The sequence below is a fragment of the Dipodomys merriami genome, unplaced genomic scaffold (genome assembly GCF_024711535.1).
Source record: "Dipodomys merriami isolate MVZ:Mamm:240054 unplaced genomic scaffold, mDipMer1.0.p SCAF_5, whole genome shotgun sequence".
NCBI classification, from domain to species: domain Eukaryota; kingdom Metazoa; phylum Chordata; class Mammalia; order Rodentia; family Heteromyidae; genus Dipodomys; species Dipodomys merriami.
Window position 1 is genome coordinate 67,779,303 of NW_027206068.1, and position 26,742 is coordinate 67,806,044.

General features: G+C 43.8%; 2 protein-coding genes and 1 non-coding gene across 3 annotated transcripts in view; 1 reads left to right on the plus strand and 2 right to left on the minus strand.

Annotated features, from left to right (window-relative positions):
• Positions 1 to 3,665: 3,665 nt before the first annotated feature.
• Zc3hav1l (ZC3HAV1 like) lies at positions 3,666 to 13,662 on the minus strand. The gene is made up of 4 exons (XM_069996877.1): positions 13,289 to 13,662; positions 11,652 to 11,787; positions 7,786 to 8,047; positions 3,666 to 6,187 (listed from the first exon to the last, which is right to left on the minus strand). The coding sequence occupies exons 1-4, from the start codon at positions 13,660 to 13,662 to the stop codon at positions 6,051 to 6,053; spliced, it is 909 nt and encodes a 302-aa protein (XP_069852978.1). The 3' UTR covers positions 3,666 to 6,050.
• Positions 12,127 to 12,258, plus strand: LOC138810267 (small nucleolar RNA SNORA33). Its single transcript, XR_011367074.1, has one exon. It is a non-coding gene; the product is annotated as a small nucleolar RNA SNORA33 (small nucleolar RNA).
• A 2,798-nt stretch (positions 13,663 to 16,460) lies between the features above and the next one.
• Positions 16,461 to 26,742, minus strand: part of Zc3hav1 (zinc finger CCCH-type containing, antiviral 1) — a 57,650-nt gene continuing 47,368 nt past the window's right edge. The window contains exons 12-14 of the mRNA XM_069996878.1: positions 25,677 to 25,807; positions 23,859 to 23,992; positions 16,461 to 21,146 (exon numbers count right to left, since the gene is read on the minus strand). Coding sequence (XP_069852979.1) covers positions 20,884 to 21,146; positions 23,859 to 23,992; positions 25,677 to 25,807 — 528 coding nt within the window. The 3' untranslated portion in view covers positions 16,461 to 20,883. The remainder of the gene's footprint in view (positions 21,147 to 23,858; positions 23,993 to 25,676; positions 25,808 to 26,742) is intronic.

Here is a 26,742-nt window from a genome sequence, read left to right on the forward strand (position 1 = left end):
CAGAGTAATGCATGAATAATCAAGTTCAGGCAGAAAGAAAGGCCTATCTGCCTGGCCCTTTGAGAGGCTTCAGTCCTGGGGTCAGAAGGTCAAGAGGTCAGGGTTGGGGTTGAATAGGGACCAGGAACCAATATCCCCTTCAAAGGCACACAGCCTAGTGACCCACGCTTCCAGCAAGGTTCCACATCCTCACGTTCCCATTACCTCCCAGTAGCCCAAGGCCCTGTGAACCCACAAGTGGCTTCATGTTGGGAGGGCAGAGCCTGGCCATGGCCCAGTCACCTCCCTCAGAGGCCCCGCCTACCAACGCCGCTGCCCTGGGCTCCAAGTCTGCCGACACCCAAGAGTGTCACATGCAAACCCCACAGCAGTATTTCTAAAACTTCCAAAGCAATGTATTCTTATAGAAAAATATCATATAATTAATGGCATACTAATATTATATATTATTGTATTTTCAAAAGATGTCTTTGGAAAAACAGTCCCCAATAGCAACAGAGAAGCTTTAAAACACAACAATGTATTATTCCTAAAATAAAAATGGTATTATGAATCAATTTATAAAACTTCAAATACTACTTAGAGTAAGATTTATACTGGCCATCTATCAATAAAAATTAAAAAGAAATTACTACAGATAAATTACTACAAACTTTATTTACTAATATATAGAAAAAAATCAAAATCATCAGATAGATTTTATTTCAGGAATTGGAGGATGTTTTACTCTCATGAATCCTTTTAATGTAATCAATCATATGGGTGATTTAATGATAAAAGTATTGTATCAAGATAGCAATTTATTTGATCAAACTTTTAGCTTCTAATAAACAAGAATAGATATTATTTCTCTTCTATTTAAAAATCGTAAAACCAACTCACTTCATATTTAATGAAGAAATGCAAAAATAATCTTTTCATCATATTGTTTGTATTTAATGCAAAATAACAAATATATGAGAGAAAATCATTTTTCACTTATGATTTTATATTTAGAAAAATAAACTGGCCACCCACAAGTATGAGAACAAAGATAAATTGCCAAAATATAATTTAAAAATTAACAGCACTTTAAAGATAGACATAGAACACTCAAGAAAGTATGAATATAACAGATTTATATGACCTAGACAAAAATAGAAAACAAGTAGTGTGAAAATAAGTAAATAAAAAAGCCACATTAATAGCAGAAACTTTAGTCTTAATAGAAAATAATTAGTATAGGGGCTGGGAAGGTGGCTCAGTGGTAGAGCACTTGCCTTGCATGCCTGAGGCCCTGGGTTTGATTCCTCAGCACCACATAAGAAAAAAGCCAGGAGTGGCACTGTGGCTCAAGTGGTAGAGTGCTAGCCTTGAGCTGAAGAGCTGAGGGACAGCGCCCAGGCCCAGAGTTCAGGCCCCACAACCGGACCCCAGAAAAAAAAAGAAAGAAAAGAATTAGTATCTACAACCCTTAAAGAGTTCATTTTAGATCTAGATAATTCACCTAAAGCACTTTTAAAATATGTATACCATCAATAGGAGAAAAAATGGAATATTAAAAAAAATAAGTAGGAAGCTGGGTGCCAGTGGCTCACACCTGTAATCCTAGCTACTCAGGAGACTGAGATCTGAGGATCATGGTTCAAAGCCAGACTGGGCAAGGAAAGTCCATGAGACTCTTATTTCCAATTAACTACCAGAAAACTGGAAGTGATGCTGTGACTCAAGTGGTAGAATGCTCGCCTTGAGCTGAAGAGCTGATGGACAGCGCCCACCACAACTGATGGAAAAAAAGGAAAGAAAAGAAAAAAGGGAATGGAAAACCAATATGATACTGATTCAAACAGATTCAGATTCAGAGTTTAATTCAGTATATATTTTTAATTTTTTTTAAAGTTTTAACCTCCAAGTATGAGAATTACATGAATAATACATGCTCTCACTCAGAGGCAAAGAAGTGGAATGTAACATGGTAAGTCTGATGCTGGTGCTCCAAGAATTCTCCAAGAACCATCTCTAGGGGTCAGGAAAGGTTAATTATTATTTTAAAGACTGTAATTTTGCCAGGTTTTGAGGCAGGCAGAGAGATGTTGTAATGAAACATAGTCACAAGACAAAATAGCACATTCCTCAAACTGCAGGTGGGTAGTACAAACAGAATTGCTTTTTGAATTGAGTTTAAAAACTCAATTCAAGCCCGGTGCCAGTGACTCACTCCTGTAATCCTAGCTACTCAGGAGGCTGAGATCTGAGGATCACAGTTCAAAGCCAGCCTGGCAGGAAAGTCCTTGAGACTATTAACTCCAATAAACCACCAGAAAATTGGAAGTGGCGCTGTGGCTCAAGTGGTAGAGTGCTGAAGAGCTGAAGAGCTGAGGGACAGAGCCCAGTCCCAGAGTTCCCCACAACCAACAAAAACAAAGAAAACAACAAAATAAAACCAAAAAACCTCAATTAAAAGTCAATATTAAACATCAGAAAGTTTCTGACAAAATTCTGGACGTGCAGCTTCTTCAGAAAAATGAGACAAGAAACAGAAAGCACACTCCAGATGGCATCCAGGGGCAGCTGCCACTTTAAGCTGGACAACTGGCCAGAGTACTAATGCCTTGTCCCCATTTCTGGTCTACTTCATCGTTCTAACTCATACTCCTGGTCCGCGTAGGATTTAAGCAATGACTCTTGCCCTCTGGCATGGACATCTATTAAGATTTTACTAGGAAGAAAAGCCATGTGATTACGTTTATTTTCTGAAGAACAAGCAGACAGCTGGATGCAAGGCAGGAAGAGAAAAGAAATAAGGAGATCAATGAAATCCACGTAATCCAATTACATTAACAATTAAAGTGGGGCTACCTAGAATTTTGTACAAAAGAAAAAAAAAATCCCAAACACCTAACTTGAAAACCACTGAATTATATCAGCACCTAGGCCCCGAGTTCAACCCTCCGGACCAGCACCAAAAACAAACAAGCAAAAAAATAAAACAAAACTTCTTTGCCTCAACCCCTAGACTACAGACATCACTAGGCCATCATTGGGTAAGCAGCCAGACCTTTGCTAGTAACAATTAGATGAGATCATTTTACAGAATAAATAGCAACAGAACTCTCCTTAAAGTGGAATATTATAGAAATGAATAAATTCCAACAAAGATTATAGTGAGCCAAAAACTTCACATATAACATATATAAGAGCACAACTCTAAGATATATAAGAACACATAATGTAAAAGTCTACTAAGCCTTTTAATGTTAAGTATGCTTACTGTTACATAAGGGTTGCAACAAAAATACATATGATAAAATGATAGAGTAAATAACAATAATAATAATAAGTAAAGATATATTTTTAAAAGAAGTTAGCACCAAGGCTGGGGTACAGCTTAATGGTAGAGCACTGTGTCCAGCATACATAAAGCCTGGGTTTGATCCCCAGTAGAAAGAAAGAAAGAAAGAAAGAAAGAAAGAAAGAAAGAAAGAAAGAAAGAAAGAAAGAAAGAAAGAAAGAAAGAAAGAAAGAAAGAAAGAAAGAAAGAAAGAAAGAAAGAAAGAAAGAAAGAAAGAAAGAAAGAAAGAAAGAAAGAAAGGAAAGAAAGAAAGAAAGAAAGAAAGAAAGAGAAAGAAAGAAAGAGAAAGAAAGAAAGAAAGAGAAAGAAAGAAAGACAAAGGAAGGAAGGAAGGAAGGAAGGGAGAGGGAAGGAGGGAGGGAAGGAAGGGAGGGAGGGAGGGAGAAAGGAAGGAAGGAAGGAAGGAAGGAAGGAAGGAAGGAAGGAAGGAAGGAAGATAAATCAGCACCTATAAAATTGAGAATGAGGGAAAAACTCTCAAAACAAAATATAGAAAACATCATTCAAACTTGTTGAAGCCTGGTGCCTGTGGCTCAGTCCTGTAATCCTAGCTACTCAGGAGGCTGAGATCTGAGGATCATGATTCAGGAAGTCCATGAGATTCTTATCTCCAATAAACCACCAGAAAACCAGAAGTGGTGCTGTGGTTCAAGTGGTAGAGCTCTCTCCTTGAACTGAAGAGCTTAAGGACAGTGCCCAGGTTCTGAGTACAAGCCCCACAACTGACCAAAAAAAAAAAAAAAAAGAAGAAAAAGAAAACAGTTGTTGACAACTAAAGTTAAAAAAAAATTACTGTATGATTCATGACTCACTGCCTGAAGAAAAAAATATAGTAATTCCTCACTTTGAAAAGGACATTTCGTCCTATATGGTTCATAAGGAAATTTTCTGTAATTTAAATAAATCTGGCTTGATGAAAATTTATTACATTGTCCCTATTTCTCAAATATATGTTTTGCAGGGCAGTTAACTAAAAAAAAAAAAAAAAAAAAAGGTCTTACTGGGCAGGGCGCTAGTGGCTCATGCCTGTAATCCTAACTACTCAGGAGACTGAGATTTGAGGACAATTGTAAGCCAGCATGGGCAGGAAAGTTTATGAGATTCTTATCTCCAATGAAACACAAAAAATCTGGATGTACTGCTGTGTGTGGGTCAAGTGGTAGAATGCTAGCTAGCTTTTTTTTTTTTTTTGTCGGTCGTGGGGCTTGAACTCTGGGCCTGGGCGCTGTCCCTCAGCTCTTCAGCTCAAGGCGAGCGCTCTACCACTTGAGCTACAGTGCCACTTCCGGTTTTCTGGTGGTTTATTGGAGATAGGAGTCTCACGGTCTCTCCTGCCCAGGCTGGCTTTGAACCGCGATCCTTAGATCTCAGCCTCCTGAGTAGCTAGGATTACAGGCGTGAGCCACCAGCGCCCAGCTGGTGGGGAGAAAAAAATCAGGGATACACCCAGGCCCTAAGTTCAAGCCTCAGGACCGACACAAAAGAAATTTTAAAAATCAAAACAATCAGGAAGTAGTTACACAGAGATCTAGTCACTTGCACATATATTTAAAGAAATGCAAGTTAAAAGACAATATTATTTAGCACCTGTAAATTAAGCAAGAGTAAAAAGAATGACTTTTGCAATTCGGTACTGTGTAGATTTTACAAAAAGAGATATTCAAGAATTTGTTCAGAAGAACTGAAATCTTCCAGGGTAAGAGAGGTAGTTCAACTATGATATATTTTTTAAGAGGTGCAAAAAATGATTATGTATGATAGATGCTTATGAAGCAGCTAAATAAAAATTGTGTAGGAAATGTACAGGCTCTGATGCTCACAATGGAAACTGCCAATCAGTGGCACGCAAACTGGAGGGACCACAAAAGCCAAGCAGCCTCACCAGGAATAGCTACTTGGGAACTACGGGCAGGAACTGCATGACAGGATCTGTACTAGACTCACCCCCTCCAGACTCAAGAGTTTTTTGTTTGTTTCTCTTGTTTTTATCATTTGGGGACTTGAACTCAGGGCCTGGGCACTGTCCCTGAGCTTCTTTTGCTCAAGGCTAGCACTCTACCACTTGAGCCACAATTCTACTTCTGGCTTTCTCTCTCTCTCTCTCTCTCTCTCTCTCTCTCTCTCTCTCTCTCTCTCTCTCTCTCTCTCTCTCTCTCTCTTTTTTGTCAGTCATGGGGCCTGAACTCTGGCTTGGGAGCTGTCCCTGCGCTCTTCAGCTCAAGGCGAATGCCCTACCGGCTTGAGTCACAGCGCCACTTCTGGTTTTCTAGTGGTTTATTGGAGATAAGAGTCTCACGGACTTTCCTGCCCCGGCTGGCTTTGAACCGTGATCCTCAGGTCTCAGCCTCCTGAGTAGCTAGGATGACAGGTATGAGCTACCTGCGCCCGGCTCCACTTCTGGCTTTTTCTGTTGATGTGGTACTGAGGAATGGAACCCAGGGCTTCATGCATGCGAGGCAAGCACTCTACCACTAAACCACATTCCCAGCCCCTAGACTCAGACTTTACTCTCTCTTGCTTGTTAATGTCCAATCTCATCTGCAACGCTTTCCTAAGTTGACATTTTTTCCTTTTCTATCTTTACAACCTGTGAGGTAGGTATCATCATGAACACTGCTCATAAATAATGGCATGAACGAACTGTTACAAACAAAAGCTCAGCAAAGCTGTGCTTTTGAATCTTCCAAGATGGTCAAACTTCTCACTTCTCCAATGCTCTTTAAGGTTTAGCTGGACAGGGCTTGCTGGCTGACAGAGCAGCGACAGGGGCAAGCGGCCTGGCTTCTGCTGTCCCAGCCTTGTGCGCTCCTTGTTTCTCAAGGCCCTGTGAATGCTCAGTAGAAGAAGCTGAGTTATCTAAAAGGAAAAATAAAGAGATGAGCTGGCCAGTGATACCTTCACTGTCAAAATTCCACTTTATATTGGGAGCATCTGCCCAGCTACCCAGGCCTCAGACAAGACTCCTGTTACATGAGTTTAAAGAGTTTTGTCTGCATTCAAATATATGATTGATATATTAAAAGTATAATAAAGCCGGGCTCTGGTGGCTCACACCTGTAATCCTAGTACTCAGGAGGCTGAAATCTGAGGATCACAGTTCAAAGCCAGGTGGCCAGGAAAGTCCATGAGACTCTTATCTCCAATAAACCACTCAGAACACAGGAAGTGGTGCTGTGGCTCAAGTGGTAGAGCACTAGCCTTGAGCTGAAGAGCTGAGGGACAGCGCCCATGTCCAGTTCAAGCCCCATGACCAAAAACAACAACAACAAAAACTATAATAATAGGCAGGTAATGGTGGTTAATGCTAGCCTTCAGTGAAAAAGCTCAGAGACAGCACCAGATCCTGAGCTCAAGACCCATAACCAACAAAAGTAAAATAAAATAACTATCATTCAGTGTAATAAAGAAAGCCATCTCATATTTAACTTTCTAGTTACGGGAGAAAAAGTGATCATTTCTGTCAGACCAAATGTCTCCCATCTTGTAACCAGTCATGGTTCAGTACCAGTATTTCCTAGAATTATTTGCTTCTTGTCTTGAAACGATAACCACTTGCTATGTTGTTTGTGACCAGCCAGCCATGTTAAAGAATAGAGCCTCTCCACCCCACCTTGAGTGAGAACTTCTTCACTAATGCTTGAAGTACTTTCAAACTTCCTTGCATTATCCCATCACACTTGATAACCAATTGTGTCACGGGAGTCTGACTCCCGGACAAGGAAGAGGGATAGCGTGGATTGGGATAAAAACTGAGCTAGGCAAGCACTCTACCACTAAGCCACATTCCCCACCCCTCTATTCATTTTCTGACAGTGGAGGGTCCTGAGTTTCCAACATAGTTATTGAACCATCTCCTTCCTCTGTTCTCAGCCTAGCTGTTAAGGCTGCTCCACTTCCTGAGCTTTCCCTCAATTTACCTAGGTGCTACTCCGTTCAAATCCTTGGGCACATTCTATGAATTGGCAGTCTTCTCTTTTTTGGTTAGAACTACAGGGCTCCATTCCAAAAGGTCAACTGTCTTAAGCTTTCCAAGGATGAAATTGCAATGAACATACAAAGTATTTCATCCCCAGACTCACTTTCAAGTGTGTGTCTGTGTGTGTGTGTGTGTGTGTGTGTGTGTGTGTGTGTGTGTGTGTGTGTGTGTGTTAGTACTACGGCTTGAACTCACAGCCTCACACTCTTGCTTGGCTTTCTCACTCATGGCTGGAGCTCTCCTACTTGAGCCATACCCCCTCTTCCAGCTTTTTGGTGGTTAACTGGTGATTGTCTGTCAGATTTGTCTGCCTGGGCTGGCTTCAAGCCAGGATTCTCAGATCTCAGTTAAGATTAGTTAAGATTACAGGTATGCACTACCACCAGCATCCGGCTCTCAAGTCTCTTTCCTCTTCACAGTGAAGAATCTCCGAAGCACCTCATTGCCTATGGTTCTCGGCCATTTCGGAGACGCCTACCTTTATTTTCAAGCATCTGGTGCAACTTCATATGCTTGTAGGCAGAGATGATCTGAAAATTCACAACACTTGAAACACTTAGTTCTTGGTCCTCCAGCCACTTGAGGGAGGCGGCGTGGATGAGCTGATGGGACCGTTTGCAGGTGTGAAGTGTGCACTCTCCACGCACAAAGTTCTTACACACATGGAACTTGGTGCATTTCTCCTTGAGGTTGCAGTAGCCGTAGGGGGGGTGGCCGCCTTTGTTATACAGCAAACAGACCTGGAGCAGAAATAAGGGAACACATCAAGTGTGAGTGTTCACTGTGTCTTCTTTTATTTTGATTTTTTTTAATGGGGGCACAGGACTTGAACTTGGTACCTCATGCTCTCAATCAGGTTCCTTGCTTGCTATCACTTTATGTATTTATTCATTTTTTGGTGTTGGTTCTGAGGCTTGAACTCAGGGTCTGGGTGCTGTCTCTGAGCTTTTTCACTCAAGGATAGCACTTGAGCCACAGCTTCACTTCCAGATTTTTGGTGGTTAATTGGAGATAAAAGTCTCACAAATTTTCTTGACTGGCCTGGCTTTGAAGCACAATCCTCAGATCTCAGCCTCCCGAATAGCTAGAATTATAGGCATGAGCTCTGTATCTTTTAAGCCCTAAACCACTGGGGATTACATCATCTTCTTTGTTGTTGTTGTTGATCGTGGGGCTTGAACTCTGGGCCTGGGTGCTGTCCCTCAGCTCTTTAGCTCAAGGCTAGCACTCTACCACCTGAGCCACACAGCCACAGCCATTTCCAGTTTTCTGAGTGGTTTATTTTATTTTATTTTATTTTTTGGTCGGTCGTGGGGATTGAACTCTGGGCCTGGGCGCTGTCCCTCAGCTCTTCAGCTCAAGGCGAGCACTCTACCACTTGAGCTACAGTGCCACTTCCGGTTTTCTGGTGGTTTATTAGAGATAGGAGTCTCACGGTCTCTCCTGCCCTCTCCTGCCCGGGCTGGCTTTGAACCACGATCCTCAGATCTCAGCCTCCTGAGTAGCTAGGATTATAGGCGTGAGCCACCAGCACCTAGCTACATCATCTTCTTTCGATTCTTGCTTTTAATACTAATAGTAATATTAATTAAGATTATAGGCTCACACCTGTAATGCTAGTAACTTAGGAAGCTGAGATCTGAAGACAGTTTCAAAGCCACCCTGAACAGGTAAATGCAAGAGACTCTTATCTCCAATTAGCTAGCAAAAAGACAGAAGTGGCAGTATTAAGAGTACTTCTGAATGAAGTGTTTCCACCAGCTTGAGCAAAAAATCTAAGAGAGACACATGGCCCTGAGTTCAAGCCCCAGTAGTAGGGCTTGAGACAAACCTAACAAACCTTTAGAATATTAAGATAGAGGAACATGGTAAATGACAAAACAGGAATGTAATTGCTTAACTTGAAATATGGAAAATTATACAGAACACATAACCTACTTCAAAATAAAACATCTTATCTATAATGGTGGCACGAAAATTTTAAAACAAACACATAATTGTAATGCAATTCAACCTGCCAAGTTTCTATAATGTAGCTTTAGAAATTTAACTAATTCTAAATCTAGTCTGTAAAAGGAAACAAGAACTGATTAAACAAACAAAAAGAATGGAAAAAGAAGAATAGTAAGCAAAGTGATTTCTATTGTCTATTAAAATATGAACTAGAGCCGGGCACTGGTGGCTCACGCCTGTAATCCTAGCTACTCAGGAGGCTGAGATCTGAGGATCGCGGTTCAAAGCCAGCCTGGGCAGGAGAGACCATGAGACTCCTATCTCCAATAGACCACCAGAAAACCGGGAGTGACGCTGTAGCTCAAGTGGTAGAGTGCTTGCCTTGAACTGAAGAGCTGAGGGACAGCGCCCAGGCCCAGAGTTCAAGCCCCACGGCCAACCAAAAAAAAAAAAAAAAAAAAAAAAAAATGAACTAGGGCTGGGAATGTGGCTCAGTGTAGAGTGCCTGCCCAGCATGCATGAAACCCTGGGCTGGATTCCTCAGTACCACATCAACAGAAAAAGCCAGAAGTGGTGCTGTGGCTCAAGTGGTAGAGTGCTAGCCTTGAACAAAAGCAGCTCAGGGACAGTGCCCAGGCCCTGAGTTCAGGACTGGTGCGCGCGCGCGCGCGCGCACACACACACACACACACACACACACACACACACACACACACACACACACACACACACACACACACACACACACACACACACACACACACACACACACACACACAATAAAATATAAGCTAAGGTAAATAGCAGGATATAGGGTTAAGCTGAAGACCAGGAACAGATCTCAGCCCAAAAATCAGAAACACTCTTAAAACTCAGAGGAGCCAGATGCGGATAGCTCATGACTGTAATCCTAGCTATTCAGGAAGCTGAGATCTGAGGATCTTGGTTCTTATCCCTAATTAATCACAGAAAAAGCCAGAAGTGGCGCTGTGGCTCAAGTGGTAGAGCACCTTGGGCAAAAAGGAGCTCAGGGACAGTGCCCAGGCCCAGAGTTCAAGGCCTAGGACTGGCCAAAAAAAAAACCCCAAAAAACAAAAAAAACCTTGGGAGCACAGAGACAGTAGGTTAGAGGGTACAAAGTTTCCATTAGAATGAATGATTCTGGAGGCTTCATGTACAGTGTGAAGAATACAGTTATACTGTGCCCTAGGCCACTGCTTAGCGTAGATCACAAAGGCCCTTATCACTCCCCCCAAAGCACAAAACCAGCCAGAAAAAAAAAAAAAAAAGATAAGCATTGATGTGTTGACAGGTATGGTGGCACAGGCCTGTCATTTCTACTACTCTAGAGGCTGGCTGAGGAAGATTCCAAGATGAAGGCCAGCCCAGGCTTGATCAAGACCTTGTCTCAAGCAGGTTGCTTATGGCTCATGCCGGGCTTCAAAGCCTGAAGGAAGTTAAAAGGAGATGGCCAAGAAGAAACCTCTGGCTCCTCAGACACATTTTGCCTGCAGATTCTGCTGCGATGGCGGCCTCGGCCCCCTGCACCAGACTCCTGGCTCACAGTGGGTGCCTTTGCTGCCTCTGGAATTAAGGCAGGACCGCATGATGACGGGTAGTATTCATGAGTCTCTAGACTGCGAATGTCTATGATAGAATCCCCATGCTAGATTAGAAAATCCTACTGTTTTATTTTTGGTCTAGTTTGATTGTTTTGCTTTTCTTTTATTGTAGGATCTCACTACATAGCACACGCTGGCCATAAACTCATATTTCTCCTGCCTCTGATTCCCAAAAGCTAGGATTACAGGTATGCACCACCAGTTCGGAAAATTAGTCCCATAATATATTCTCTTGGGAGTTCCATTTTTTAAAAAATTCTTTATATGGCTAAACAGAAACAAGCATGCTAATTGCTATAATAGCAACTGTAATGGGTACATCTTGAGACTCAGAAACTAAGCAGTTATAATGGAATTGGCTCACTTCTGTAATCCCAGCTACTAGAAAGGCAGAGATTTGGGAGGTTTGAGGTTTGAGACTAACCTGGACAAAAAGTTCATGAGACCTCATCACAACCAGTATGCGGTGCCATCGAATGCCTAGCATCCCTCCTACACGGGAAGCATGAAGAGAAGGACTTCATCTATGCTGGTATACATGGGAGATCTAATTCAAAAATAACTAAAGCAAAAAGATGGGGGGCGTGGATTAAGTCAGAGCACCTTCCTAGGATAGGGCCCTATCTTCCTAGGCCCATCCAAGTAACACAGATACACAAAACTGACCCCAACTCCTAGAGCTTCGAAGCAATCAGAACTCAGATCTAAAGCCAAAAAGCCAGAGGAAACCCCTGTAAGGATGCAGCAATGAGGGTCAGCGGTGACTCACCTCTGGCAAAAGGCACGGGTCATTCTGCAAAAGCAGGATGCGAAGCTGGGCTTCATTGAGACCAAAGAGCCCATGGCTTTTCAGGACTTGGGTGTTGACTGGGCTGTGGATGTCATGGGAAAGGGCACAGATGGACCTAGGAGAATACAACAGCCGTGGTCAGATGCTGAGGTGAGCAAGGGGAGGCGGGTGCGGCCCCTTTCCAGGGCAGCTTCCGGCTTACAGGTGAAGTCAATTTCTCAAGTACTGAGAATAAAAATCAAAATACTGAGTTGGCCAGATATCATGGCTCGTGCCTGGAATCCTAGTCACTGGGGATGATGAGATCAAATGATCTCGGTCTGAAGACAGTGGCACAGAAACACCCAGGAGACTCTTATCTCCGATTAACCCGCAAAAAGTCAGAAATGGAAATGTGGCTCAAGTGGTAGAACACTAACCTCGAGTGAAATAAACCTAAGCAAAAGCACAAGGCCAGCCAGCCAGGGAGTCTGCTTACCTAAACGTGTTTAAGCAGAGATTTAGATAAGGCCGACAATATTTGTGCTATATGATAAGAGCCTAAAGGCAATCAGAGTCGTTCAGGGCCCTGAGAATGGCTACAACTAGTTTTAATAGGGGGAAGCATTTTTGCAAGACCTCACTGTTAGGTTTTTAAAAAGAGGTGGCCGAGTAAGAACAGCACCACGCACGTGGTATTCAGGTAAGGGGTAGGTTTATTCAGTAGACCTGTTGGGACCAGGCAAGGTTGACACTCCACGTGGCTGGCAAAAGAGAGCATCTGGCCCGGGTTAGGCCTTATATGGGGGAGGGGGGGGAAGGTGTGTCCAGGTAAAGGGAAGTGGGACCAGGTAAGAGGTGGGACCAGGTGGGAGAAAGGTGTGACTACATCAGATTAAGATGTGACCACAGCGATGCAGATGTGACCTCTTCCAGGTGTCCCAGTTGCCTAGGTAACGCAGGTACTGGGCGAGGTCTGTTCGCGTCCAGGAATGGACGTTACACTCACCACCACAAAAGATGCGAAGAATTGAAATGCAAATGTTAGAACTTTTTTGAGGGTCTGTGGCACAGAGTCTTGGGCCAAGGATGTCCTGAAAGAGAACTTCAGGTGCAAGAAATGAACAAAGAAGTTGACTATTAAAAAGAAAAGCGGCTCCAGGAGATGGACACGGACGGTGTTTTCCTTTGTTGCTGTTTCCACCTTCTTTTCTGGTCAGTCCGTGCGTTCCTTTCTCTGTCTTTGGGAGGGTTGGGGAGGCCCAGGAAACGACACGAGGTGGGAAATGAACGCTGCCACTTGTGGGTGGGGCCGGGAGGGGAGAACTGGGGAGAGCCAGGGAAGGGGTGACACGGTCCCCAGAGAAATGTCCCCATTACCTGACATGTCATGTGCCTTTCCGTAATCACCTGCATACTAACACATTTTAAAAGGTAAAACAAAGCGCAAGGCCCCGAGTTCAAGCCCCAGGGCCAGTACACGTACACACACGTATACACACACGGCACACGCACGCGCGCACACACACGCACGCGCGCGCGCAGCTCACGCACGCCCCTGGTCCAGGCAGGCGGGGCCGCGCCCGCCCGGCACCCCGCCTCAGGGCGGCCCGGGGTCCCCCGCCCGCGCCCCTCACCAGCAGTCGCGGTGCGGGCAGCGGCCCAGCATGTGGCGGCGGCAGAGGTGCAGCTGGTCGCAGGCCGAGCACTCGCCGCGCTGGTAGCGGGCGCAGAGGCGCGCGGAGGTCACGGCCACCACGCGGCAGGCCTCCGCCGCGGCCTCCGCGCTGCCCGCCGCGCCGCCCGCCGCCGCCTCGGCCTCCGCGTCCCAGCGGCCCTCCCGGGCCTCCACCGCCTGCAGCAGGAAGCGCTCGGGCCCGGCCCGCAGCAGCACCGCCCGCAGCTGGGCCTCCGACAGCTCCACGTGGCCGCGCAGGTCCCGCAGGAGCATGCGGCCGCCGTGCGCGCACAGCACCTTGCAGAGGAACGAGCACACCGTGGGGTCCGCCATGGCCCGGCCCCGGCCCCGGCCCCGAGACTCCTCCCCGGCACGGCCGCCCTCCAGCCGGCCGGGGCGGGGCCTCGGGCGCCCCCCACCCCCACCCCAAGGGCTTCTGAGGCGGGACCAGTGAGCTGCGTAGGGGTGTGTGTGTGTGGGGGGGTCGTGTCTGACATCACGGTGGCCGCTGATCACGCTGGAAAAGTGATCCTGCGGCACTGAGCTGTGTGTGTGTGTCCTGGGCTTGAAGTCAAGGCCTAGGCCATTGTCCTTGACCTCTACCACTTGAGTCTCAGCTCCACTTCCAGCTTTTTGGTGGTTAATTGGAGTTTCCTGACCCGGCTGTCTTCGAACCGTGATCCTCAGATTTCAGCCCCTTGAGTAGCTAGGGTTATAGAGGTGAGCCACCGGAACCCAGCGATAAGACCTTTGTAATCTAACTCATTACTGTATATCACCACCTGTGTCCAGACATTTCGTAGGACAGTGTGTGTGTGTGTGTGTGTGAGAGAGAGAGAGAGAGATACGTTTTGCTAGTCAAACACTGCACACTGACCTACATCCTAACCCATAACAGCTATTTTAGAATAGCTGGCAATAGTGAGAGGAATGGCTTTCTAGAAAGCAAGACAAGTAGTGAGGAAAAAAGCAGGCTTGAGGAGCTATAAGCCTCTATTTTATTGCACTTGCAGTGGACAATCTAATAAAGGGCTCATATGCAGTTGCATTTCATATAAGGTCTAGGCCTTAGTGGAGATACAAAGCTACTCAGGATACAGAAGGTCCTCAAGCTTGAGACCAGCTTGGATCTTAGTACAACCCTGTCACTGGTGGCAAATGGGGGTTTGTGAAGATTCCTTTAAAAAAGAAGAAGAGAGGGAGAGGGAGGGAGCCCAGCACCAGGCAGAGGACACGGGTGCCTCATGCCTGTAATCCTAGCTACTCAGGAGGCTGAGATCTGAGGATCCCAGTTGGAAGCCAGCCCAGGTGGGAAAGTCCCCTTGAAACTCATCTCCAATTAACTACTCAAAAACAAACAAACACATAAACAAAAAAACAAACAGTGGAGCTGTGGCTCAGAGTGGTAGAGTGTTATCCTTGAGCAAGAGATCAGAGACAGCAACCAGGCCCTGAGTTCAAACCCCACAAATGACTCCCCCCTCCCTCCTGCCCCCCTCCATTCAGGGCCTTTGTCCTGGACAAGTCTCAATGGTAAGAAAAGTTGGCAGAACTTTTTGAGCAAGCAGAAAGAGGCACCCTCTAGCAGGTAGAGTGGGGGATGCTCACAGGAGACACCCCCAGCTGCTTTGACATCAGAGGTATTTATGGCTAAAAGCAAGTCGAATTGGGATTTGGCTCCTATCTACCCCAGGAGCACAAGTTCCCTTTTGTTCTAACACCGGGCAACATTTACTCATGCTTGATGTTACAGTATTTATCATTTGGGTCAAGAGACTTCAAGGTTAGCCTGCTGCACTTGGTCTCTGTTGTACTTGAGTTGAAAACAAAACAAAACAAAAAAACAACTTGAGTCACTGATGTCTGGACTTCTTTCAGATAAAGGGTAGGTTCTTCATACACTCCTTTCAAGACAGGTGTCTATCCTGAAGATAAATATTTTTCTTAGCAAATACTTTGTTGTGCCCAAAGGAGCCATTTTCCCAGAATAAGAGACTAAGACTCAGCCTTGGAGCATGCTAATCAGCTGGACATGTAGGCCAGGGCAGAGGGAGACAGCTGTTCTGGTTCCTTTTCTTTTCTTTTAACTGAACGTTGCTGTTTATGAGGGAACACAAGGCATATCGCAAAAGTAGTGTTTCTGTTTTTGTTTTTTAATCAAGCTCTTGACCAACAGTGTTCGTCTCTAAATTTCTCACGGCTGATTCCAAGGCCTCATTTTCTCTAACTTTCCTCAACCCTATCTCAAAAAGAAAAAAAAAATACAAACAGGCTCAGTCATAGCATGCCCTGGATTCATTCCCTCAGGTGAAGGAACGGATATACTTTTGAGGGACACTTGAGTGTTAGGCAACAGAAGCTGTGAAAGCTAAGTGTGAAGAACACTATTAAGGGGCTGGGAAGGTAGCTTAGTGGTAGAGTGCTTGCCTAGCATGCATGAGCTCTGGGTTCAATACCTCAGTACATCAACAGAAAAAGCCAGAAGTGGCGCTGTGGCTCAAGTGGTAGAGTACTAGCCTTGAGCAAAAGAAGCTCAGTACAGTACTCAGGCCCTGAGTTCATGCTCCAGGACTGGAAACAACAACAACAATAATAACAACGCTATGAAAGAAGCAGATGACCAGGTGGTACCTGTGGCTCACACCTGTCATCCTAGCTACTCAGGAGGTTGATGTCTGACAATGTTTCCTTGAGAATCTTATCTCTAACTAGCAAAACCGCAAATGGAGCTTGGCTCAATGATACAGTGCCAGCCTGGAAAGAAAAATCAAAGGGACAGTGGCCAGGCCTCAAGCCCCAGTAACAACACACACATTTTTTTTTTTTTTTTTTTGCCAATATTCACTTCAAATTTGTGTGCCTCAGTCTTACCCTGCATGCACCCCCGGGACCCGAAGGTATGCTACTGGCTCCCAACCTTTCTCTTCCTACCTCCATAACCAGAGATGTGCCCACCCCCTGTGGGTCTCTCCAGGCACCACCAGCCCGGCCTTGCACTGGCAGTGTGCCAGGAATGAGGAAGCCAGAAGAGGAAAATCACATCATCTCCTTTTGAATAAACCAGTCTCTGCCATTAGAGATACCTACAAGCAGAGCAAATAAAGGCAGCAAAACTGAATCCATTATTTTCTTTTTATTATGTAATTTCTCAAATTAAGCAAACAGAAGCGGCAATGAAACTCAACTGAAACATAAAAAATTGAGCATATTCAACAGAATTCAACATTATCAGTGAATCAAGCAAAACCAACTGACTAGTACAAAAAGATCATTTTATCCTGGACAGATGCTCAACATAGACAAATGAAGGCACAAGATTTTGTTTTTCTTTTTTCTTTTTTTGCTGGTCCTGAGGCTTGAACTCTGGGCCTGGGGACTGTCCTCCAGCTCCTTTTGCTCAAGGCTAATGCTCTACCACTTGAACCACAGCGCCACTTCTGGTCTTTTCTGTGATTTAATTGGGAATAAGAGTCTCACAGACTTTCATGCCCAGGCTGGATTCGAACCTTTATCCTGAGATCTCAGCCTCCTGAATGGTTGGGATTACATAGGCATAAGTCACTGGCACCTGGCTCACAAGTGTTTTGTTCTTGTTTTGTCAGTCATGGGGCTTGAACTCTGGGCCTGGGTGCTAAGCTCTTCAGCTCAAGGCAAGCACACTATCACTTATGCCAGAGCACCACTTTGGATTTTCTGGTGGTTAATTGGAGATAAGTCTCATGGACTTTCCTGCCTGGGCTGGCTTTAAACAGTGATCCTCAGATCTCAGCCTCCTGAGTAGCTAGGATTAGAGGCATGAGCCACCAGCACCTGGCACAAAAGTATTTTCAAAACCAGAGGTTTGGAAGATTGGAAAGGATCTAATCAAATGGACAGTTGAGCTAAATTAAGGGTGCTAGATGTGAACTGGGTCAGTTGGTTCTGTTATACAGGAATTCAATTGCGCAATACAGAGAAGCCACACTCTGAGAAGTTGAATCTGAACTCTTTATTATAAAGCCGGCCTCTGTGAGCAGACTCATGCCTCAAAAGCACTCGAATGCAGTTCATTCAAAAAACCACAGAATCGGTATGAGGAACTTAACCTAGCAAAAGTATTCACAGAAGCAAAACAAGCTAGGAAGAGCAAGACTTTCCTGGAGCTGCATAACCCATAACACAGCTACTGTTTAAAGAATGACCCATATCACCGCCAGAGAGTGTTCAGAACTGGGTGAAAAGTTTCCATCATCGATTAAGATGCCAAGATGGCGGTGAAGACAAGATGGCATTACTTAGACCCAGTATCCATATTTCAGTGGTCACTGTAGTATACCAGAAAGGAGATGGCTTGTTGGTTTCATGGTAGCTGAGGGCGGCGTGGACACTGAGTAGATGCTGCCAGATGCACAACAGATGTTCCACAGGAAGAAGAATTGTTCTGCTTCTGCACGACTGTCTAATGTCCTGCTGGACATTTACGTAGGACCTAGTGCTTGTCTGAGAGATTACAAAGCATTTTTCTCTGAGACAATCGGAAATGTGTCCTGTGCTACATTATGTTACCCTTGCTTCAGGAACAGGAACTTCAGATTTTCCTTTACCATAGACAGATTATATGGTGTGTTACGATTTTCACTAATTACTGGTTTTCATTCTAGTGTTACCTGTATCTCTAATCTTTCATTTTCCTGGATGCCTTAAGCCAAACACCTATTCAGAGCAAGAGTAAATGTCTGTCTCATGGTGTAAAACGTAGTCATGCCTGAGCATTTAACATATTTCATTACAAATTTGTGTGTGTGTGTGTGTGTGTGTGTGTGTGTGTGTGTGTGTGTGTATCGGAACTCAGGGCCTCACACTCTCATTTGGCTTTTTCACTCAAAACTGGCGCTTTACCACTTAAGCCACAACTCCACTACTGGCTTTTTGCTGGTTAACCGGAGATAAGAGTATCTTTAATTTGTGTTGTGTGTCTGAGCTGCCTTCAAACTGGAATCCTCAGAGAAGTTACCTCGAGAAGCTATGAATACACTCAGCTTTATTATAAATTTCTTAAGTTCCATGTTTCCATTATAATAGAACATTCAATTGATTTTGGGGGGGAGTGGTTGTGGGGCCTGAATTCTGGGCCTGGCCGCTGTCCCTCAGCTCTTCAGCTCAAGGCCAGCACTCTACCACTTGAGCCACAGCGTCACTTCTGGCTTTTTCTGCTTATGTGGTGCTGAGGAATTGAACCCAGGGCCTCAGGCATGCAAGGCAAGCGCTCTACCACTGAGCCACCTTCCCAGCTCCTCGATTGACTTTTTTAAAAAAGATATTCATGTGATACCTAGGAATCATCTCAGCATAGCAAAAGAGATATTGCAAAACAGCTATTTTGCAAAGGGTAAGCAGGTCTTGGGGTTTATGGTGGTCTTCTTAGAGAAAGGTTTCAGGGTACCAGGTGCAATTGGCATTTAGCACGTGAGAATCAAGTATGCCGAAGATCAAGCAATACACTGGTCAGTTCTCACAGTCAGCAATCATTTTGCACCCTATACGAATTTTGAATGTCTCTCTAGACATTCATTAAGACTCACAGTTTGTCTGTGACAATAGTAGATTCATTTTCTGTCGACAATCTGTAAATTCTCTTATACAGAATATTTCAAAGGTTATTTCGTTCCTATCACATATACACAGTGCTATCATTTACAAGCAAGTTACCTCATGACTTTCTATCCTAAATGTCCATTCTTGTTGTTGGGTTTTCATGTTCTCTGTGCACTATAACTTTTGAGCTCCTACCTCTGAGTTCGTATTTATTCACTATAAGTAGGCATAGGCATCGACGTTTTATATCTTCTAGTACTGTGAAGTTGTACCCAAGCTAATGTGCCTTTTATTTCCCTTTTGTGTTTTTGTTAGTTTTATTGAATTTTTAATTTATTTCTAGAATGGCATGTGGTTAGTATATTTATCTCTGAATTGCATGCGAAAATCACAAAGCAGACATTGTGAAGGGTTTATCATTTAAAGGGAAGAAAAGGTAGAAAGGAGATATTGAGAACCACTGAACTAGGCCTAAAGGACCTGCGTAGCTGGGGTGAGGAGGATAAATAAAAGGAGATCACCTCAACCAAGAAATTCTGACACTTTAGATACTGATGTAAAATCTGACCAACAGAAATATCAACTCAAGTGGAACTAGAACGGGCAATTTTGGCAACTGGCACAGCTTGTTGAAGAAGAAAAACACTTGAGTCATAATACAAAAGGATATCGGTCCAGCTACCCATGTGCTCCTAAGACTAATGCTATTTAATTTGCCCTAAGTACAAAGAGAAGACCCTAGCAGGGACAAGGCATGCTTCGCACATCATTTCCGGTTCTGCTTCTGTATATACCAGAAAACAAACCTGGTGTCCTGAATCAGGGTCCAAGGCCGGCCCTTCTCATTTCTTAGTGAGCTTTGTTAAAATCGCCAAAGCAAGCCACGATGGCAACATGTAGGTTTATCAACCAGGCTTGTATGAATCTCATTACTGCAACTTAGTCCTCCTAAAACACAAACATTTCCATGATATCTTGACCTGAAAAACATTCTCTGTATTGACACTACAGATGGCTACTTTGCCATAATTCCATCAAGAGCCCAACCGGGCAGTTGTTTCTGTTGTTTCTGTTCTTACAACTGCATCTGCGTCAAGCCCTTAGAATCTCTGTGTTGTAACGAAATGTAAAGACACAGAAACGTGTGCTTCATATCAGCTCATTACATAAGACACAGTACTCTATTTAGATCTGCAGTAATACTTAAATTTAACTCTTATTTTGTTGTTGTTATTTTTGGTCTCGGCAAATCTTCTACCCAAGATGCAATGTCTTAAGTCCTGATTTTAATGGGTATAATTCCATCTCATCGACAGAGATAATTTTCTTTCAATTAAATCCAAACAAAACCACCTTATGCTATCCAGTAAATTAAAAGAGTAGATGAAAAAGGTTGATGTAATTGACAGAGAAGTTAGCAATCAAGCTTTGACCAGTTACATCTAAGACAACGCAAATTCTCCAACAAAACATTGGAATTATGGGGAATTCTTTAAAAACTAGCTCTGAAGCTGGGCACTGGTGGCTCACACCTATAATCCCAGCTACTCAGAAGACTGAGATCTGAGGATCAAGGTTGAAAGCCAGCGTGGGCAGGAAAGCCCATGAGACTCATCTCCAATAAAGCACTAGAAAACTGTAAGTGGCGCTGTGGCTCAAGCCATAGAGCGCTCGCCTTGAGCTGAAGAGCACAAGGACAGCACCCAAGCCCAGAGTTCAAGTCCTATGACCGACAAAAACAAAAAAAACAAAACAAAACAGCTTAGCTCTGCATGATGATCACCCTCAGAAGTAATGACTTAATTGGGAGAGGGGTCCAAGATAGGCATTGGAAATTTTGTACAGCAAAGCTTGGAAGCTACTAATTTTAAGGCATTAGGTCACCTGGCAAGGAAATATCAAAATCTACCCTATTTATCTAGGGCACTTTGGTCCTGTAAGAAAATTAAATTGGTAGGTATCATTAATATTTGCCATTCCTTAACTTATCACACAGGCTTTATCTGATTCCACATACTCAATCACGTATGCTGGGTAAATCTGACTTTTCTGGAAGATGACATAGACAGAAGGATTCAACCGTGTATCCACACAGCTGTCATACATGGAAGGAGGGCTCGTGTACGCCATATTTCCTTCGATGAACTCTCCAGCCAGGACTCGGGCTACAAACATCACGGTATTTTTGGTATCACATGCGTAACTTTTGTGGGAATAGATGGCTTCTTTTGTAAAGTAATTGCCTAGACATAATCAGAAAGATTGAGAATATTATTACAGAGAATCAGATGACAAGGGACTGTGTCCCAATATCTTAGTAATATTTAGAAAACCATCCTTTGCATTAAAAAAAAAAAGTTTATGGCCAAGTACTGGTGGCTCATGCCTGTAATCCTAGCTACTTAGGAGGCTGAGATCTGAGAATCATAGTTCAAAGCCACTTTCCATTTATTATGATGTTTGTCATTCTCTCTTTTTTTCTTCAGTTAGATGTTTGAACTCCAGTTACACTGCTTATCCCAGGTAGACCAAATATGGGAAGAGCTGGGTAAATAATGTTCTACTCATTTAAAGTTAAATATGAGGGGCTAGGAAGGTGGCTCAGTGGTAGAGCGCTTGCCTTATATGCCTGAGGCCCTGGGTTCAATTCCTCAGCACCTCATAAGCAAAAAGAAAAAAGCCGGAAGTGGCACTGTGGCTCAAGTGGTAGAGCGCTAGCCTTGAGCTGAAGAGCTGAGGGACAGCGCCCAGGCCCAGAGTTCAGGCCCCATGACTGGACCCCCCCCCAAGAAAAATAAAATAAATAAATAAATAAATAAAGTTAAATATGAAACTTTGCCTGCTGTGGTCTGGGTATTGAATGTGGCCCCATGTATTAAAGGCTTAGTTCTCTGGATGATGCACTGGAAGATGGCCAGCCCTTGGGAGATGGGGCAGAGTGAGGGTCCTAGCTCATTGGGGGTGAGCCTTCCAAGGGGATTATAAAATCGTGCAGTGCCATGGTTTTATAAGCCAAACAAACCTCTTTATAAGTTAGTTGTTGCAGGTATTTCATTGTAGTAACACAAAGCTGAATAATATACTACCAGTACATCAATATGACCTAAGTAGGTCAGTATGGGAGGTCATATCTAGTCTCACCACTCCTCCAACAGTTAATAACTTCTTGGGAATTTCTTTCACAATTGTCTCTATGTACTTGCATACATATATATGCACATCCAATCTAATACTATTTTAGTCCAGTTTATTTATTCACAAATAAGATTATACTATAGAGCTAGGTATGGTAGTGTACACCTATAATCTTGCCACTCAGAAGGCTGAGACAAAAAGATTGATAAGTCTGAGGCCAGTCTGAGCTACTTAGTGAGGCATCCTGCTGATCAGAAGAGCATTTGCTTAGCATGTATGAAGCCATGGATTCAAATCTCAGTACCAAGCAAAGAAGCAACCCATTTAACTTTTGTTTTACTAATAACAGATGTCACTGTGAATGTGCCATTAATAACACAGAGATGCCCTCTTGAGTTATAAGGTGAATATCCCTACATTCCTCTATTCCTCAATACTAATGGCCCTAGCATAAGATTAAAAAAAAAAAAAAAAAAAGTTGAGCCAGGCACTAGGTGGCTCACCTGTAATCCTAGCTACTCAGGAGGCTGAGATCTGAGGATCAAGGTTGAAAGCCAGCCAGGGCAGGAAAGCCCATGAGACTCTTATCTCCAATTAAGTACCTAAAGTGGTGTAGTGGCTCAAAATGGTAGAGTGCTAGCCTTGAGCAGAAGAACTCAGGAATGATGCCAGGCCCTGAGTTCAAGCCCCACAAGTGACAAAAAAAAAAAAAAAAAGAAAGAAAGAAAGAAAGAAAAAAGGTGTCTGTTTTGTAGATTCTTTCCCCCCAAATCTGTTATCCTCTAGCATCTAGGCTCCATTTCAAATCTGCTGGGCTCAGAAATAACAAACTTCTCAAAAATAATCTTGAAAAACCAATGTGCCTTTACTATGGTAATGCATGCCTATAATTCCAGCATTAAGGAAGCAGAGACAAGAAGATCACAAATTAAAGGCAAGCCTGCTATCCATAGTGAGCTTCTAACTTGTAAGTAAATAAAGTAGCACTGCTTTTTTTTTTTTTAAATGGGGAAGGAAAGAGAGCTCCGTATATATAAGCACATATATAATTATTTATAACTATTCATTTTTTAGCCAGACATATTTGGAGGGAGGCTAGTACTTGGGCTTACACTCAGGGCCTCCCATCCAGCCTTAGTCAGACATATTTTGCCTCAAGGAGAATTGTAATTATTGGAAGGACTATCAAAAGAAAGAATCATGATCCAATTCATAAAAATCAAAATAGGATTTGGCAATTAATTGCAAAAATGCTGCTGTAACCTGAGGAAGGAACCCTTCCCAGGCTGAGAGTTCACATGGCCGCCACTGCCTCTAACACGGTCATCCCGGAACTCCACAGGTAAGGCACGGCTACTGGACAGAGGACAGGGAAGAGACAGCACACTGGAAGCCAGGCCCAATTCCTGCAAAGTTAGCATTCGGCTCTTTGTTGGATTCTTTTGGGTTTTCTCCAGAGACATTTCTATTACCTCTAGAAGAAGTCTTTTTTTTTTTTTTTTTTTTTTTTGCCCATCATGGGGCTTAAACGCAGTGCCTCTGAGCACTGTCCCTCAGCTCTTCAACTCAAGGCGAGCGCTCTACCACTTGATTCACAGGCCACTTCCAGTTTTCTGGTGGTTTATTGGAGATAAGAGTCTCACAGACTTTCCTGCCTTAGCTGGCTTTGAACCGCAATTCTCAGCTCTTAGCCTCCTGAGTAACTAGGATTACAGGTGTGAGCCACCGGTGCCTGGCTTTACACATCCCTTTTAATAGAAGCATGTATATAGACCTAGAGCATGATTCAGCTAGTTAGCTTTCTCTATTCTAGTACAAACCTTTTCCATATTTGGTTTCATGAGCTCCATGTAAGACATAGTCGAAATTATTTGCACAGATGGAATCTACATGGGCACGGCTTGTTGCATAGAAGAGAAGTTTCTCGTCTCTATTATTCATCATCCATTTCTTGCTATGATAAGGAAATATAAGAATTACCATCAAGACATTCTCTTTGCTCTAGTTAATAAACATCAATCCTACAGCCGATCTTGAAATCATCTTAAATAATCTTCTTTCAAAAGGGAAAATTCAGTCAACAATTCATTGTACAGGCTCACACCTGTAATCCTAGCTACTCAGGAGGCTGAGATCTAAGGATAAAGGTTTAAAGCCAGCCCAGGCAGGAAAGTCCATGAGACTTTTTTTTTTGGTCGTGGGGCTTGAACTCTGGGCCTGGGCGCTGTCTCTCAGCTCTTCAGCTCAAGACTAGAGCTCTACCGCTTGAGCCACAGTGCCACTTCCAGTTTTCTGAGTGGTTTATTGGAGATAAGAGTCTCACAGACTTTCCTGCCTGGGCTGGCTTTGAACCATGATCCTCATATCTCAGCCTCTTGAGTAGCTAGAATTACAGGCATGAGACTCTTTTTTTTTTTTTTTTTCCAGGCAGGAAAAGAAGTTTACTTACAGGACTGCTGCCCTTTCCATGCATGGTGGAGAGGCAAGCCTGAAAAGGTCGCCATGAGACTCTTATCTCCAATAAAAACCACTAGGAAACCAGAAGTGGCACTGTGGCTCAAGTGGTAGAGCACTGGCCTTGAGCTGAAGAGTGCAAGGTCAGCTCCAAAGCCAAGAGTACAAGCCCCATGACTGACAAAAAAAATAAAATAAAATCATGAAAAATTTTAAAGAGGGGCTGGGAAGGTGGCTCAGTGGTAGAGTGCTTGCCTTGCATTCCTGAGGCCCTGGGTTTGATTCCTCAGCACCACTTAAGCAAAAAGAAAAAAGCCGGAAGTGGCTCTGTGGCTCAAGTGGTAGAGCGCTAGCCTTGATCTGAAGAGCTGAGGGACAGCGCCCAGACCCAGAATTCAGGCCCCACGACCGGACCGCCCCCCCCCAAAAAAATTTTAAAGACACATAAAATCATTAACTTGTAAGGTTTGCAAACTGCAAGAGGGGAACTCAAGTCTTTTTGTTTGTTTGTTTTTTGTCAGTCGTGGGGATTGAAGTCTAGGCCTGGGCACAGTCCCTCAGCTCTTCAGCTCAAGGTGAGTTCTCTACCACCTGAGCCACAACACCACTTGCAATTTTTGGGTGGTTAATTGGAGATAAGAGTCTCATGGACTTTCCTTCCCCAGGCTGGCTTTGTACCGTGATCCTCAGATCTCAGCATCCTGAGTAGCTAGGATTACAGGCATGAGCCACTGGCACCTAGCGGAACTCAAGTTTATACAATGGAAAAACTAGTAGAGACAGAAAAACTAGTAGAGACAGAAAAACTGTTGTCTACTAAAATAAAACAGTAAATATAAACTGAAAAGACTCTAGCACACCCCGCTTTTCTGTAAAGAAACCCCGTAAGGTAGCTGGGCACTCATACTTGTAATCCTAGCTACTCAGGAGGCTGAGATCTGCAGGTTGCAGTTCAACGCCAACCCAAGCAGACAGATCTGTAAGACTCTGATCTCCAATTAGCTAATTAACCACCAAAAAGCTCCAAGTGGAATGGTGGCAGGTGGCAGAGTGCCAGGTTAGAATGAAAAAGCTAAGCAAACGCACAATACCCTGAGTGCAAGCCCCATTGACAGCACCAAAAACAAACCCCACAACTACAAAAACAAACACACAAAACCCAACCCCCAAATGTGGCTACCAACCTTTCAAAAGTATCCAAGAGTTTTGGATTGTTGATCTTCTTTATCTTTTCAATCTTGAAATTTTTCATAGAAGCCTTAAAATGTTCACTAATTGTTGCATATTCCTGACAGTAACTATTCAGCTCCAACAACTAGAACAGATGTGAAGCATGTAAATGTGAAGCAGGAAACACAAAAAGCATGCCACATACACATGTATGCTCTACCCTCAATCCATGAGGATCATTGCCAGGCTTGGGTAAGACAGGCTGCCTTGAGGTCCTGGGGCCTCTTCACACTTAGGCCTCAGGGCAAAAGGATACCTTCATGGGCAGCTAGAGACTTGGCAAGTTATTTGCTTAAAGCTCCAAAACTAGCACACTGACACAGGAACCGGTGGTAATCACAGATCCCCGCAGATCTCTATACAACAGCTGAAGCAAGATGGTCTAGACATAGTCTTGCCACAACCAAGCTAGGTAAGAAACAGTTACTTCTGAGTTGCAGTTTTCTCATCTATAAAATGGAAGTATCACAGGCCACTAGCAGCTCATGCCTGTAATGCTAGCAACTCAGGAGGCTGAGATCTAAGGATAACTGTTCAAAGTCAGCCACGGCAGAAAAGTCAGTGAGAGTCTTTTCTCCAATGAACCACTCAAGAACCAGAAGTGGTCCTGTGGCTCAAAGTAGTAGAATGCTAGTCTTGAGTGAAAGAGCTTAGGGATAGTACCCAGACCCTGAGTTCAAGCTCCACCACTGACAAAAAAAAGCTGAAGTAGAGCTGTGGCTCAAGTGGTAGAGCACCAGCCTTGAGCAAAAAAGGCAAGCAAGAATTCAAGCACTAGTACGAGCACAAAACAATAAAACAAAACAAAACAAAAAACAAATGAAAACTTGGATTTTGTTGTTGTTGGTGGTGTTTGTTTCTGCTTTGGATTTATTTTTCTTCTGGAGGAATAAAGGGAGTGAAAGGGAGGAAGGGAGGATGAACAAATGCAATCATGCTATTCAGTATACACTGTGTGCAAAATGACCTGTGTAACTTTGGGCAGAGATGGAAAGGAGAAATGGGAAAAGTGAAGGAAGA